The following is a 15069-nucleotide window of genomic DNA, read 5'->3' as shown; positions in this document are numbered from 1 at the left end:
CACATTCAGACTCCTCTCTCACTGTAGAACACATTCAGACTCTTCTCTGTAGAACACATTCAGACTCCTCTCTCACTGTAGAACACATTCAGACTCCCTACTGTAGAACACATTCAGACTCCTCTCTCACTGTAGAACACATTCAGACTCCTCACTGTAGAACACATGCCGGTTGCTCGGAACAGAAGAGGAATCTTCGTTTGGTTTGGATCAGGCTGCATGAGTTCTGTTCTTTCTGTTTTTGGTTTCAGAAAAAGGACTATGACCGAGTGATGCGAGCGCTCGACAGCCTTACATCCATCAGAGAGATGACCCAGGTATGTCAGTCCTTATCTCCATGAAGCTGCAATAATACCTTTCCGAACACTAAAGGGCAGCAAGGAGTCATTGTAAACAAAGCATTGAAAACCTTGTCTTGTCTCACCCCAAAGTGGTCAATGTATATACAACATGTATAAACATAACACTGCCTTGATGGCACAATCCTGTTGTAACTGTAAACATTTTCATGTATAGATTTATTGTATATGTATAGTATTATTTATACTCAGGTGAGCTCTGAGGTGAGGCCACCTCATTTACAGAACTGCTGAGTGTACAAGATAAAACAACAAAACAATGTGCAGTGCAATCAGTTAAAAACGGTTAGAACATGAATCATTTAGAAATTAAATCAGACATTTAATTTAATGTTATGAGATTTGCTGAACTTTTTATTTTATTTTATTATTATTCTTTTTTGACCTCTTAACACATTGGGGACGAAGCACGGATATATCCGGCTTTCGAATCCATGCTTAATGGACAGAAGGACGGATATATCCGTGGCAAGTTGTTTTGGCTTTTATTCCATTTTAATAACCTATTCAAGGTCGCAGAGCGGCACTGCAGATTTTCCTTACTCTAGGACTCGACAATGTGCAATACCGGCCAGATCCTCTTAGGAGCGATATCGCGCTACTGCAGTGTGCCCTGTGGGCGAACGGATCAGTCTATTTTTTTTCTTTCAACAGAGATTTCAGTTAGCAGGATTCTGGATCTGCAGCCTGTAGCTTGGATTACGTTTCGAATCGCAGATTTCACCATGCAATAAGGGGATTTATCATCAGCCAATGGACATATCGATCTACCAGATGGCGATCGATAACGGGGAAATGCTCGGGGGGATCCAACCGGCTCATGGTAAGATCTTTTTCACGTAAATTACATGCTGATCAGAGCTTGCTATGATACTCAACCAGCCGACCAGCGTATGTGGCTACTTAGACGAACACGGTTATTGGTAATCAATAATAATAAACGACGTCCCCAGCCCCCCCCCTTTCATGCATACATGCTTTGGGACAGTCCCGATCATATGCCATTTGAGTTATTTCTGTAGCATCTGTAAAACGGAAATGCCATTGGATATAACGTTAGCAGCTATTAGCCCTGTATATATACTATATATAAATATACTAGACCAAATCCGCTATAAAGCTTATATTCACAGCGCTATAAAATGAGAACCTATTGATGATTTTTTTTTCTTTACGCCATTTTGAAGGGACGGTTTATGCACTCAATTGACAATGAGAATGGACAGATAGCAATACTATAAAGTATAGATTTAGCTGTACAAAAAGCCACACGTTTGTTTACATTCCCCGGTCCTCTTGCCATTAATTAGACTAAGCCCAATGGCCCCGAATGTGTTAACATGCATGGTACCGTATACGGGCCGTCACGCAAGTCGCAAGCACTCGCAGCACTTTGCAAGCATCTACCGGCTCGGGCTGCATTTTTTGCTGATCATGTTCTGATCATGAACGTTCAAAACTTTAATTTTCCGCCATTCGAACGCCACCTCACTCGACCAATTCCGTGCCTCGGTTCTCGAGTTACATGACGATATGTCAGGCGAGCGTCTTTTTACAAGCCGCGTGTCAAATGACCATGTCTGACTGTATACGCTCGACAACTGACCCATCAGCGAAAATTATTGGTCAGTGTTGTAGCCAACGAGTGTCCGCTTTCACCGATACCCCACGTGGGGGGTGCTAGTAGGGGAAGTAGGTGAAAGTTGACGAGCAAAAATTTGTTGTGACTTCAGAACGCAGAGTATTTTTATCAAATTTGGACCTGTACTACATAAGACTTCGGGCTATGGAACCGCCATGTTTTCCAGCTCATACCTTTATGCTGGAACTTAAAAACAGGAATCTGGCAACCACTAAAGAGAAATGTGAGTACACAAGTTCAAGTTCAAACCTCTTACTTTTTAGCACTAAAAGTGATTATCCATTTTTACTTTAGTAACTTCTGAATGTTACCTTTCAAAGGAGACCAGGCCCATGCATGTGCTATAAGTATAAAGTATAAAGCTAAGCTTTGCAGAAAAAGTATGCAGTCCTCAAAAACTAAAACTAAGGAGGAGGAGGAGACTGTACATTAGGAGGAGGGGGTGGTAGAAAAAAGATACATACGGTGGGGAGAGAATATACGGTTGGGAAGGAGACTTGCCTACACAGATACACCTGTGTGATGTTGCTACGGAGTTAAGCTAATAAAGGTGACTCACAACCACAACAGGGGACTCACGTATTTGTACTGTGAAGTAACTGTTAACACGACAATGACAAACGTGTTGTTTCTGTCTTTCTTTTTGACATAGTTGCGGCACACGGAACAAGTTAACTCACCACTACATCCCGCAGTAGCCTAGCCAGTCTCTTGAAACACAGCTATCTTCAAACTTCCACTTGAAACGTTCTTTTGTTGGGTGGTGGCGCTCATCCTTTTCGTCTGAGAAAACCGTGGTGGTTTTTCTTTTTAGTGGCCGGCTTACTCCTTCCATTTAACCAACGCTATTAAGCTAACGTTAGCTAATCGGTATAGCAGCGTTACAGTGGAAGCAGCTACTAAGCAGGTGGTAGCTGTGACGTCTGTAAACAAGGAGAGTTGATGCGCGAGGCTGCAAAAAAGACGACTGTCGTAAAACCAAAACACACCACAGTTTTTTATTATTTTACATGACTATTTTGTTACCCTGCCATGTGGCGGACAGACCTCTCAGACCTCGCAAATGTCACTCGCAATAGCCTCCAGCTGCAACCGCGGAGCGAGCAGCGTCCTGTCTCTCGAGTCGCTGAGTGACAATGACTGCTTGGCGTGGCCCCGGTAGAAAAGAAATTCCCTTTTTCATGATATTTGGCGCCTCTGATTGGCTCAATTTTGTTTCAATCTGTATGCATCTACAAATCATATTATACCAGGTAGCCAATTCCGTCAGACTGCGAATCAAATTGACGGATCTCCCCAATCAAATTGACGGAAATCCGTCTGGAGACGGAACGCTTTAATGCCTGAGTAGTAGTAATAGTAGTAGTATCAGCAGTAGCAGTAGCAGTAGTAGTAGTAGTAGTAATAGTAGTAGTATCAGTAGCAGCAGTAATAGTAGCAGGTAGTAGCAGTAGTAGTAGTAGCAGTAGTAGTAGCTGCAGTAGTAGCAGTAGTAGTAGTAGCTGTAGTAGCAGTAGTAGTAGTAGTAGCTGCAGTAGTAGTAGCAGCAGTAGTAGTAGTAGTAGCAGCAGTAGCAGTAGTAGCAGTAGTAGTAGTAGCAGCAGCAGTAGCAGTAGTAGCAGTAGCTATAATAGTAGTAGTAATAGTAGTAGCAGTAGTAGCTATAATAGTAGTACCGTACTTTTCGGACTATAAGCCGCAGCTTTTCCCCCCATTTTTCAACCCTGCGGCTTATATAACGGTGCGGCTAATGGATTTTTACAGCTAACTGGGCGTGCTCCCTCAGCTCTGTGACCGTCAGATCAGACTCCTAAATCTGCTGCAGCAGTGCACGTCAACCACGTCAACAAACCATTACGGCAAGAGTCTAGTGTATGAGCAGCTCAGGGCTCCTCTTTCAACATGCTGCCTACCTACTGTACCCGGCGCTGCTAACTGGCTAACGTTATGAGAGCTAACGTTGCTACCTACTGTACCCGGAGCTGCAAACTGGGAGCTGCTAACTGGCTAACGTTATGTGAGCTAACGTTGCTACCTACTGTACCCGGCGCTGCTAACTGGCTAACGTTATGAGAGCTAACGTTGCTACCTACTGTACCCGGCACTGCTAACTGGCTAACGTTATGAGAGCTAACGTTGCTACCTACTGTACCCGGAGCTGCTAACTGGCTAATGTTATGAGAGCTAACGTTGCTACCTACTGTACCCGGCGCTGCTAACTGGCTAACGTTATGAGAGCTAACGTTGCTACCTACTGTACCCGGCGCTGCTAACTGGCTAATGTTATGAGAGCTTTGATTGATTGATTGATTGAAAAGTTTATTAACAGATTGCAGAATGGGTACAGTACAGTACAGCTCAATACATACATTGTTAAGGGGATGCAGACCAGAGAAAGACTTTCGTCTTGTTTACATCAGGGTCCCCCATTTTCAATTCATCATAACATATATGACATACATGACATACAGATAGACAGTACTGCTACATCTATACATTTATGACATACCAGATTTGCAAATACAGTACTGTTTGTGATACAAAAGTGTCCAGAAAAAGAGTGTATATACATTTGGCGTAGAAACTGTACATTGGAGGAGGTTGGGTGGGTGGGGTGGGGTTGGGTGGGTTGGGTGAGAGCTGTACATTGGAGGTGGGGGGGGGGTGGTTGGGTAGGGGACACACACACATTTTACACTGTACATTGGAATACTGACAAAGCCTTACTTGGTCATTTACTGTACAACTAGGTTAGGACATTTGTAGGGGCCAGTTTCGAATTGCAGTCTCACGTAGGTGTTTTTTTAGAGTGTTTTTGAAAGTGGGTAGTGATTCACATTCCTTTACAGCTTTGGGTAGGGCGTTCCACATTGATGTGGCATAATTGCGAAACGTGTTTAGTCCCTTGTTTGAGCCGAATCTGGGTTTTACATGATTTGTGGAGCTCCCTCTGGTGTTGTGATCGTGGTATTCACTGACCTTTGGGAAGTATTTTGACATGTACATGGGTACCTTGGTCGCGTAGTGTATCTTGTAGACCAGGCCCATTGCAAGTTGCTGTACTCTGTCGTCTACTCTAAGCCATCCTAGGTTGTCAAAGTGGGCAGGGGTGAGGTGGGTTCTAGGAGTCAGGTCAAGCAGTAGTCTGACTAGCTTGTTTTGAGATGTTTGTAATTTGTTTTTTAGTGCCTTTGAGGTGCTTTGGTACCATGAGGTGCAAGCATAGTCGTAGTACCCTTGAATGAGTGCTCCTGCTAGAGTCTTCAGGGTATTCTTGTTTACCAGAGAGGAGATCCGGTACAAGAATCGCGTTCGTTGGTTGACTTTTTTTTATTACATTGGATGCCATTTTGTCACAGGAAAGATTAGCCTCTAGGATGGAACCCAGGTAGGAAATTTCATCTTTCCTTGTGATAATATTGTCACCCACTGTAACCGAGAAGCCGTCGGTCTTGCTGAGTTTGTTATTTGAACCGAAGAGAATGGACTCTGTTTTGCCCATGTGTAATGATAGTTTGTTGTCGGCGAGCCATATGCAGATTTTGCCTAGTTCCGAGCTGAGGGCTTTTTCAACCTGTAACTTGTTCTTGTCAGAGACCAGCAGGGCTGAGTCGTCCGCAAACAGGAACAAGTTGCAGTCACAAGCTGACGACATGTCATTTGCATAAATTAGGAATAGTAGCGGTCCTAGTATGCTTCCTTGTGGAACACCACAGCTCACTGTGAGGGGGGGGGGGATAGGGTACCGTTTACTTCCACCATCTGTTCCCTCCCCTCCAGGTAGGATTGTATCCAACTCACTGATAAACTATCAAAACCAATTGCTTTTAGCTTGTCAATCAGAATGGTGTGATTGACAGTGTCGAAGGCCTTTTGTAGGTCCAGCATGACCATGCCGCAGTATTTGCCCGCGTCCACCTCTTGTTTGATGTGGTCGTTCAAGTAGAGAAGGCATGTGTCAGTGGAGTGGGATGTTCTGAAGCCAGATTGGAATTCGTAGATTAGATTTTTTTCCGCAAGGTACTTTTCTATCTGTTCGTATACTATTTTTTCCATGACTTTCGAGATGGATGTAAGGATAGAAACAGGGCGGTAGTTACCCGGGTCTAATTTGCTGCCCTTTTTGTGCAGGGGTGTTACTCTCGCAATTTTGAAGTCCTTGGGGACGTGTCCCTGTTTTATGGAGAGGTTTATTATGTGTGTGATGACTGGGGTGATGGCTGCTGCTGAGTCTCTGAGGAATTTGGAGGGGATGTTGTCATGGCCAGTGGCCTTGTTTGGTTGGAGGGCGCTCAGTTTTTTGAGTACCTCATCTGTAGTTACCATTTCCAGTTTGAAGTCGTCTTAGTGGACGCCTAGGTTCTTGTAGTATGCTACTATGTGTTCTACCCCATACTGCCCTGAGTGGGAGGGTAGTTTGTTTACCAGTGTTGTGGCTATGTTTGTGAAGAAAGTGTTTAAGTAATTGGCTACATCCAGCTTGTCTGTGATGAGCGTGTTGTCCGTCTTTATGTTTATGTTTGAGAACCTGGTTTTAAGTTTTTTACTGCAGCCTAGTTGATTGTTGAGTAATTTCCAAAGTTCACGTGGTTTATTTTTGTTTTCCTCGGTTTTGTCATTGATGAATTTTTTTTTAGCAGTTTTGATCATGGAGTTTACGTCATTTCTTAGTCTGTTTCTTTCTAGTTTGAGTTCAGTCACGTGGTCTTGGAGTTCACTGCTCGTGCTTTTGGTAAGCTTTGACTGGCTTTTACGAAACTCAGAGCATTTTTTGTCTCTGGCTTTCATAGCGGTCAGTATTTCAGTGTGCATCCATGGCTCAGCGCGATTTTTTACCCTGGTGGTTCTTAGGGGGGCCATGTTGTTTAGTATTGATGAAAATTTGGTTTTGAAGCCAAGCCAAGTTTCTTCAACCAGTGTACCATTGAGTTCATCTGACCAGTCCAGACTCTCCAGTTCAAGGTTAAAGGCCTCGCTAGAGTAGGTTTTGAGGTCTCTAGATGTGACTGTTTTGTGACAGCCAGCCTTTAGTTTTAGCTTTTTGCGGGTACAGAATATCATATAATGATCACTTAACCCACATGCTATAACCCCTTTATTGGAGATCTTGGACTTGTCAGAGGTCAGTATGAGGTCAATGGTAGTCTGAGTTGATTCACATATCCTTGTGGGTTGGGTGATTAGTTGGCTGAGGCCGTGCAGATCACAAAACCTATTGAAGGATTTGAAGACGGGTGCATCTTTTTGTTGCATATCCGTGTTCCAATCCCCGTTGCTACCTACTGTACCCGGAGCTGCTAACTGGCTAACGTTATGAGAGCTAACGTTGCTACCTACTGTACCCGGAGCTGCTAACTGGCTAACGTTATGAGAGCTAACGTTGCTACCTACTGTACCCGGCGCTGCTAACTGGCTAACGTTATGAGAGCTAACGTTGCTACCTACTGTACCCGGCGCTGCTAACTGGCTATCGTTCCTGTTTAAACAAAAATGTTAATAAATGGGAGCTTCCTCAAACAGCCATCTCTTTCCCGACAATCCCCTCTGTGCACGAACCCTTACATATGGTAATTCAACATTAAAACACCTGCGGCTTATAGTCCAGTGCGGCTTATATATGTACACATCATTCAATTTAGCTGCTGCGGCTTATATTCAGGTGCGGCTTATAGTAAGTAAGTAAGTAAGTGCGAAAAGTACGGTAGTAATATTTCTTTATTTCAGATCCCCATTAGTCACTGCCTCAGCAGCGACTATTCTTCCTGGGGTCTGTATACAAACATATAAAAATTAAACAAGAATAATCAATAAACAACATAAAAACAAAACAAATATCAATAAAACACCAATAAAATATACAAACAATTATAGAACATTAAACCAATCAAAATCAGACATACAAACAAATATGTATGCAAAATCTTCTAATAATAACAAATATACAAACATATAGAACAAATCAAATATCAATAAAACAAATATCAATAAAACAACAAACGGAGACATCTCAAAGAAAACTAAAACATGCTCAAAAACCAAAAATTAAAATTCACATTCTGTCCTTCATGATCTGACTTTTTATAATTGAGTCTGATAAGTTAACATTTACAGTAATAGTAGTAGTAGCAGCAGCAGCAGTAGTAGTAGTAGCAGTAGCAGCAGCAGTAGTAGTAGCAGTAGTAGTAGTATTCATGTATTACCATATTAGACCATATTAATGTAGTGTAATTTGATCTGACCATATTCATTTAATGTAATTTTATCTGATAATATTCATTTAGCTGTATGCACAGACATCCCTTTAGAGTTTGACTTGTAGAAATATATATTTTAGCCAATGTTCAACATTACAGGCTATCCTTATATCAACAGACTTCAGCACTCTCTCCAATCTCATGGTTTGTCTTTCAGTGGTAGTGTTGTGAAGGATCAGATTAAACCGAATATATATATTTATTTATGGATATATATTTAATAGTATTTGTATATCGTTTGATATCCCCTGTATATTCCTTGTACATATACACTGAATATCCCTTTAGTCTACTAACAGCCCATAATAGTTTCATTCTACCATTGGACAAGAACCTGGCGCCAGCAGCCAAGCCCCTTGGTTCAAGTTCAAAATCGTGCCGACGAACATGTCGTTACAAGCCCGGTTCCGCGTAGGAATACGTCTGGCGAAATACGAATGGTACTATTTGTTCACAGCGCATATATATATGGCGCAAGTAAAGTAGAACTTTCTTTTAGTCCATTAGTCCTTTACCCTCCAACCTAGTAACAGACGTGAAGCCTCACCCACGACGCACGTGTGGTGCAGTATGGCCTACTTGGCCTCAGAATAGGCATTGAGACATCGTGTGGATTAATAGTTGAATTGTCATAGTTTGGCACTATACCGTCGAGTGGGACGTATTTCTATTAAGTTAATAATAGTCTATTATGTATGGTGCATCGTTCGGTTAGTTATAAAGTGAGCAGTACCCCCCATCGTTCCTGGCGTTATCTAGAGTCTTAACCAGGCTGGGCAGACCACGTGTGGTGCTTTCATCCGAGGAGTTCTGGGCCAGGACGAGTGGACCTGTACATTGGATTACTTTACCCGGACGACGGCGAGCCCTACACGGCTTGGATTATCTACATGCTTTGGGTGCTTTGATTATGCCATGGATAACAGCCAACACTGCTGAGTGTTGGAACTACCCCCCGAGAGGAGTCCAGGTGAGACGGCGCTCTACCCCGAGTGAGGTCGCCTCACGTCTCTTCGTTGTGGACCGGCAGCTACCGTCTACAAGAGGGCCCAGCTGTATTCATCTGTGGACCGAGGTTCTGTGGGCACCGTGTTCAGCACTCTGAATTCTCCCAAGAAATCGTCGGCCAGATGGGATATCGCCAGCGGCTCTCCTAACCCCCCCCCCCCTACTGACTTACAACCAGCGGGACCCCCCTTTAGTGTATCCAGCTATAATCATTTAAGTACCATCGCTATAGTTCCCTAAAGAACCAGGTTGTATACTTGCTCCCTGCGTAACCAGAGATTGGACATTCAATGTTGATTTGCCTACGAATACTCATTTGCCTTACAAGTGCATTCAAATCATAAATGTCATTAAGTGAACGTTGTATATACCCTTTGCTATATAAAATATTCGATTTATACATTTGTGTGAACTTCGTTTCATCAGGTGGGAAAGTGTTCATCATATCTATATCATGTACTGTGTGGCCAGTAGTTAAAGTACATAATCGGTAGTGGTTCAATGATACCATACTTATCAATACAGTCAGGGAATTGTACCCCTCAGTTACAATTGGTCCTTCGAACCGGATGGTAACTAGTGTAATATTAATATAGTGTTATTAATATTGAAATGGCCTATGATGAACACTCCACGAAACGGTCCTCCTAACGTAGAACGCCCACAGCGCAGACGACAGCCACCTCCGTACTTAGAGGATTACGCTGTCAGTCAACTACCTAGCCTTCGACAAACGGTAAACGCGGTAAAAGTAGAAAGTTAAATTATGTCTGACCTTAACGACCAGGTTACCCCGACCACAGAGGCCCTAGTGGGTTCTAATGTAACTGACCAAGCTCACGGTGGGGACCAGGAGGGAGCTGACATGCCTTTACCCCCCGCCAATACCGAAGAAGTAGTCCCCGACCAGCCCCGGGAGGAAGACAACCCTACAGAGAGAGAACTCTGCACGGAAGAAGAGGAGGAGAGCGCCGAGGAAATAGAGCTCCAGGACTCCCCAACGAGTACAGCCAGGAGCGGCTCACCCCTACAACCGTCTTCCCCCAGCGAAGCGGAGAGGATGCTATCACAGGCGTTCCTCGTCAGCCTGACAGCCTCTACCGAACGCGATCGACTTCAGGGTGAACGCGATCGACTCCAAGCACAGACGCTTAGCGAGCGCGAACAACTCCAAGCGCAGCAACGGAGCGAAGAAGAGCGCATACGCCTGGAGATGAGACGCCTTCAGACGGAAGAGAATATGGCAAGAGACCGGGCCGACGCCCAGCGCGCCGCTGCCGGTGCCCAAAGAGAAGCAGAGCGCGACCTCGCTCTCATCCAGCGCGAAACCGAGCGCGACAGACTACAAGCCGAGCGCGACAAGCTACAAGCGCAACTAATGGAGCAGCTGATCCTCAAGGCAACACCCTCTCCCTCCGCCAGGGGTTCAAGGAACTCGTCGAGACAACAGTCAAGGGCAGCGTCTCCTAACCGAGCAAGCGACCCTGAACTTGACCAACAGACCAAGCCTATACCCCCTGCAGACCCCCTTCCCAGACCGGTCCAAGCGAGACCCAGCTACAAGGAAGGAGCGGCATACACTGCGGAGAAGCTAAATAAACGACTACAGGATCTAGAGGACCTGATAGAAGAAGAAGAGGGAGAGGAGGAGAACCAAGCCCGACGACAGCACAGTACTCCACCGGACCAGGAGGTCCAGTACAGCCCAGGCTATACCCCCACGGCGCTGCGCTACAGACCCCCGACTCTATTCACGGGTGAGCACGACGCACGACCAGCCCCGAGGAATAGCACCTGGACCAGCGGGCCATGGTACCCTGCCGGTACCAGCCCACAGAGAGGCGCAAGAGGAGACTCGCCTAGGAGGTCTCTCCCCCAACGCTCGCCGATGTATCAGCCATCCACGGCGTCATACATTGCCACGCCGACGTTTCCAGACTTCACCTATGAGAATCGAGCACAGTACACGGAGCTCCGGATGTGCTTAGAGACAATGATGGTGGATGTCGCTGATGAACGCCACAAGTATGCAATATTACTGAAGCACCTGAAAGTACCGCGAGCGCACAATATAGCGCTAGCCTATGCCACCTCTACGACCCCATACACCGCGGCTCTAGCAGCGCTGGACCAGAGATATGGACGTATATGGGATTACGTAATCCAAGAGATAAGGCATATTGATCGCCTACCCCCAGCAACAGACAATCGCTCATTAGACGACCTGTCTATAAAAGTGCAGTCCCTGGTAGGGATGCTGGGAGCGCAACGGGAAAAGGGCATGCACGAGCTATACGCCAACTCTAACGTCGAGAGGATTTTAGAGAAGCTGCCACCCGCCAGACAAGAGCGCTTCAGGCGGCAGAGAGACCACCGTGATCCTAACGGTCCCGAACCATCCCTCCTCGATCTAGCCGACTTCCTGGCGAGAGAAGTCAGCAGCTTACGACTGGATACGTTCGTGCGGAGCACGCCAAGCTCCAGAGAGGGACCCAGGAGAATAAACGATGGAAGAAGATCGGTGACTGTCATGCACCAATCAGAATCAGTACCGAGCGGTAAGAACCACAGTACCCCCTCGAGAAAGGAGAAGTGGAAGATGGTGTGCCCGTACTGCGAGAAAGAACACTGGCTGTCACAATGTGACCTGTTCACAAAGATGAATGCAGAAGAAGTGAGTCAATGGATAAAGTCCAACAGGCGCTGTTACCGATGTGCGCGCAGTCACATGGCAGCCGAATGCCGCCTAAAGAAGAGGTGCAGTCGGTGTGACAGAGCCCATCTAGATGTACTACACGACAGTAACAGAAGAAAGCCTGCACCTGCACCATCGAGCGGCACCAAGGCAAGTGTCATGTACACTGACCCCGCCAGCAGCAGCGGCGCCCAAGTGCTCTTAAAGGTAGTCCGTGTAACATTGAGCTACCAAGATAAAGTCATGGACACTTACGCCGTCCTTGATGACGGGTCAGAGAAAACCCTTCTGCTCGCGTCCGCTGCGGCCCAGCTGGGACTGCGGGGGAGCGAGAACCAAATGACGATTCGGACAATAAGAAGAGATTTAAAGACGATAAAGGGCGAGAATGTCTCCTTCACTATCGCAGCAAGCGGGCAGCCAGAGCGACGGTATAGGATTACAAATGCTTTCACCAGCCAAGAAATAGGACTATCGCAGTACACCTACCCCATCGCCAAGCTGATGGATAAATATGTGCACCTGCGTCAACTACCTATCCCGCTCATAGACGGCGCCACCCCGACCCTGCTGATAGGCTCCGACCATGCAGACCTCATCGTCCCGATTGACCGGGTCCATACAGGACCCCGAGGCTATCCTGCAGCAGTCGAGACCCGCCTAGGGTGGACACTACAAGGCCCCCTCGCTAAATCTCTCAACCGAACAGCAGCCACTAGCTGCCTCCACTCCAGAGCGACAGAAGAAGACACCACTCTCCTGCAGCATGTCGAGAGGCTATGGACACTAGAGACAATGCCCTTTAAGAACGAAAAGAAAGACATTCGTTCTAAAGAAGACATTTACGCCATCAACCTCCTCGAGCAAGGGACAAAGAGAGTCACAGTCGGCGGAGTGATGAGATACGCAACTCCACTCCTGAGGCGAGAGGGAATGCCCACCTTTCACACAAAGAAAGACGCCACGGAGCGGTATCTATTGAACACAGAGCGGCGCCTAGCCAAAGACCCCGCTCAAGAGAGTGTGTACCGCGCTGAGATTGAGAAGCTAATCACAGCGGGACACGTGACAAAGATTGACATTAAAGAGGCCGATCAGACGACCGAATCATGGTACGTGCCGCACCACAAGGTCCACCACAACGGCAAGGATCGCATTGTGTTTAACTGCAGCTACCAGATCGGATCCCAAAATCTGAATAAAGAGCTCTTGCCCGGCCCCACACTCGGCCCCTCTCTACTAGGCGTGCTACTACGCTTCCGCCAGGACAAGTTGGCTATCAGCGGGGATATCAAAGGGATGTTCCTGCAGGTGAGACTAGTGGAGGAGGACAAGCCCCTGCTGCGGTTCCTATGGAGAGAGAGGATCGGAGATGAGCACCCAGCCATCTACCAGTGGGAAGTCCTCCCCTTCGGAACCACATGCAGCCCGTGCTGTGCTACATTTGCACTACAGAAACACGTCGCAGAGGACCCAGCAGCAGATGAAGAGGTCCGACACAGTGTGAAGAACAGTTTCTACGTGGACAACTGTTTACAAAGCGTTTCGACTCAAGAAGAAGCCGAGGTTCTCCTACTCAAGCTACGCGCCTCCCTGATCAAAGGCGGCTTTGATCTCAGGCAGTGGGCCAGCAGTGACCCGCACGTATTGCGCAGCCTCTCCCCCGCGGACAAGGCTGCCAGCAGCGAGACCTGGATGGCGACAATCCCAGGAGAAGCCCAAGAAATGACACTAGGACTAGTCTGGCGCTTCAAAACAGACTCGCTCCACTATAGACACAAACCTCTGACCACGGAGCAGGGAAGGTCGACGGCGATACCGACCACCAGACGGAGTGTGTACAGAACACTCGCCAGACAATATGACCCGTTGGGATGTATTCTACCTTACACCACCAGGGCAAAGATGATTGTACGAGCACTATGGGACAAGGACCAGGGCTGGGACAACCCAATACCCGCACACCTTGCCTCCACATGGAGAGAGTGGGAGACGGAGCTCCGCTCACTCCCAGGCGTCAATATACGCCGCAGCTACTTCCCACCCACAGTGAGGCCAGAGACATGCAAGATGGATCTACACGTCTTCAGTGACGCCTCCGAAGTAGCCTATGGATCGGTGGCCTACTTGCGTGCCCAAGAGAAGGGAGGAGAGATACACACTGCTTTCATCCTGGCTCGCTCAAGAATAGCCCCACGAAAGCAACAATCTATCCCGCGTCTAGAGCTCTGCGCAGCCCTAGCAGGAGCGCATCTAGCCACGTTAATCCAACGTGAACTCACCATTCCGGTGCACAGAACAATCTTGTGGTCAGATTCCACGACAGTACTCACATGGATCAAGTCTGATTCATGCAGATACAAGGTCTTCGTGGGAGTCAGAGTCACTGAGATTCAAGAGTTAACAGAAGCAGCGAGCTGGCGGTATGTGGACACCAAACACAACCCAGCTGACGTCATCACCCGGGGAATGTCCCTAGATGACCTCACCCGTCGCAACATCTACAGTGACGGACCCGAGTTCCTCCAGCTCCCGGAAGAAGAGTGGCCTACGCCCACCCCACGGGAAGCGAGTAAAGAGGAGGCTGAGAACAAGAAACCTATGTTCTGTGGACTGAGCACAGTCGCCTCCACAGACCCCAACATAGATGACTGCATTACCCTACAGAGTGCGCAGCTAAAGACATTTCTGCGGCACCACCCAGAGATTCAGCCCACTGCCGACATTTCAGCAGCTGACTACGAAGAAGCAGAACTTCTTCTACTACAACGAGCCCAGAGAGACTCGTTCCCCGATGAGCTAGACTGTCTACAGGGAGGAAAGCCCGTCCCATCAGACAGCAGACTGCTCCACCTGGCACCCGAGAGCGACGCCCATAATCTCATCAGAGTGGGTGGTCGTCTGCGGAGAGCCCCCGATCTACCGGATGACGTTAAGTACCCGATAGTCTTGAACAGCCGACACAAGGTCACAGAGCTGATCATAAAGAAATACGACGAGGATGTACACCACGCAGGAGCAGAGAGAGTCTTCGCGGAGATCAGACGTCGCTATTGGATACTTCAAGGAAGAGAAGCAGTGCGACGCTTCCAGCGAACCTGTCTAGACTGC

General features: G+C 47.1%; 1 protein-coding gene across 1 annotated transcript in view; it reads left to right on the top strand.

Annotated features, from left to right (window-relative positions):
• The window catches only part of parp8 (poly (ADP-ribose) polymerase family, member 8), a gene marked incomplete at its 3' end in the record, with an annotated part of 303800 nt that overhangs the window by 256683 nt on the left and 32048 nt on the right, over nt 1-15069 (top strand). Inside the window, exon 17 of the mRNA XM_084309021.1 lies at nt 252-317. Within this exon, the coding sequence (XP_084165147.1) occupies nt 252-317 (66 nt within the window). The remainder of the gene's footprint in view (nt 1-251; nt 318-15069) is intronic.

This window comes from Notolepis coatsorum (assembly GCF_963971535.1).
Source record: "Notolepis coatsorum genome assembly, chromosome: 2".
In the NCBI taxonomy this organism is placed as follows: Eukaryota; Metazoa; Chordata; class Actinopteri; order Aulopiformes; family Paralepididae; genus Notolepis; species Notolepis coatsorum.
This window is presented reverse-complemented; position numbering and strand designations above follow the sequence as displayed.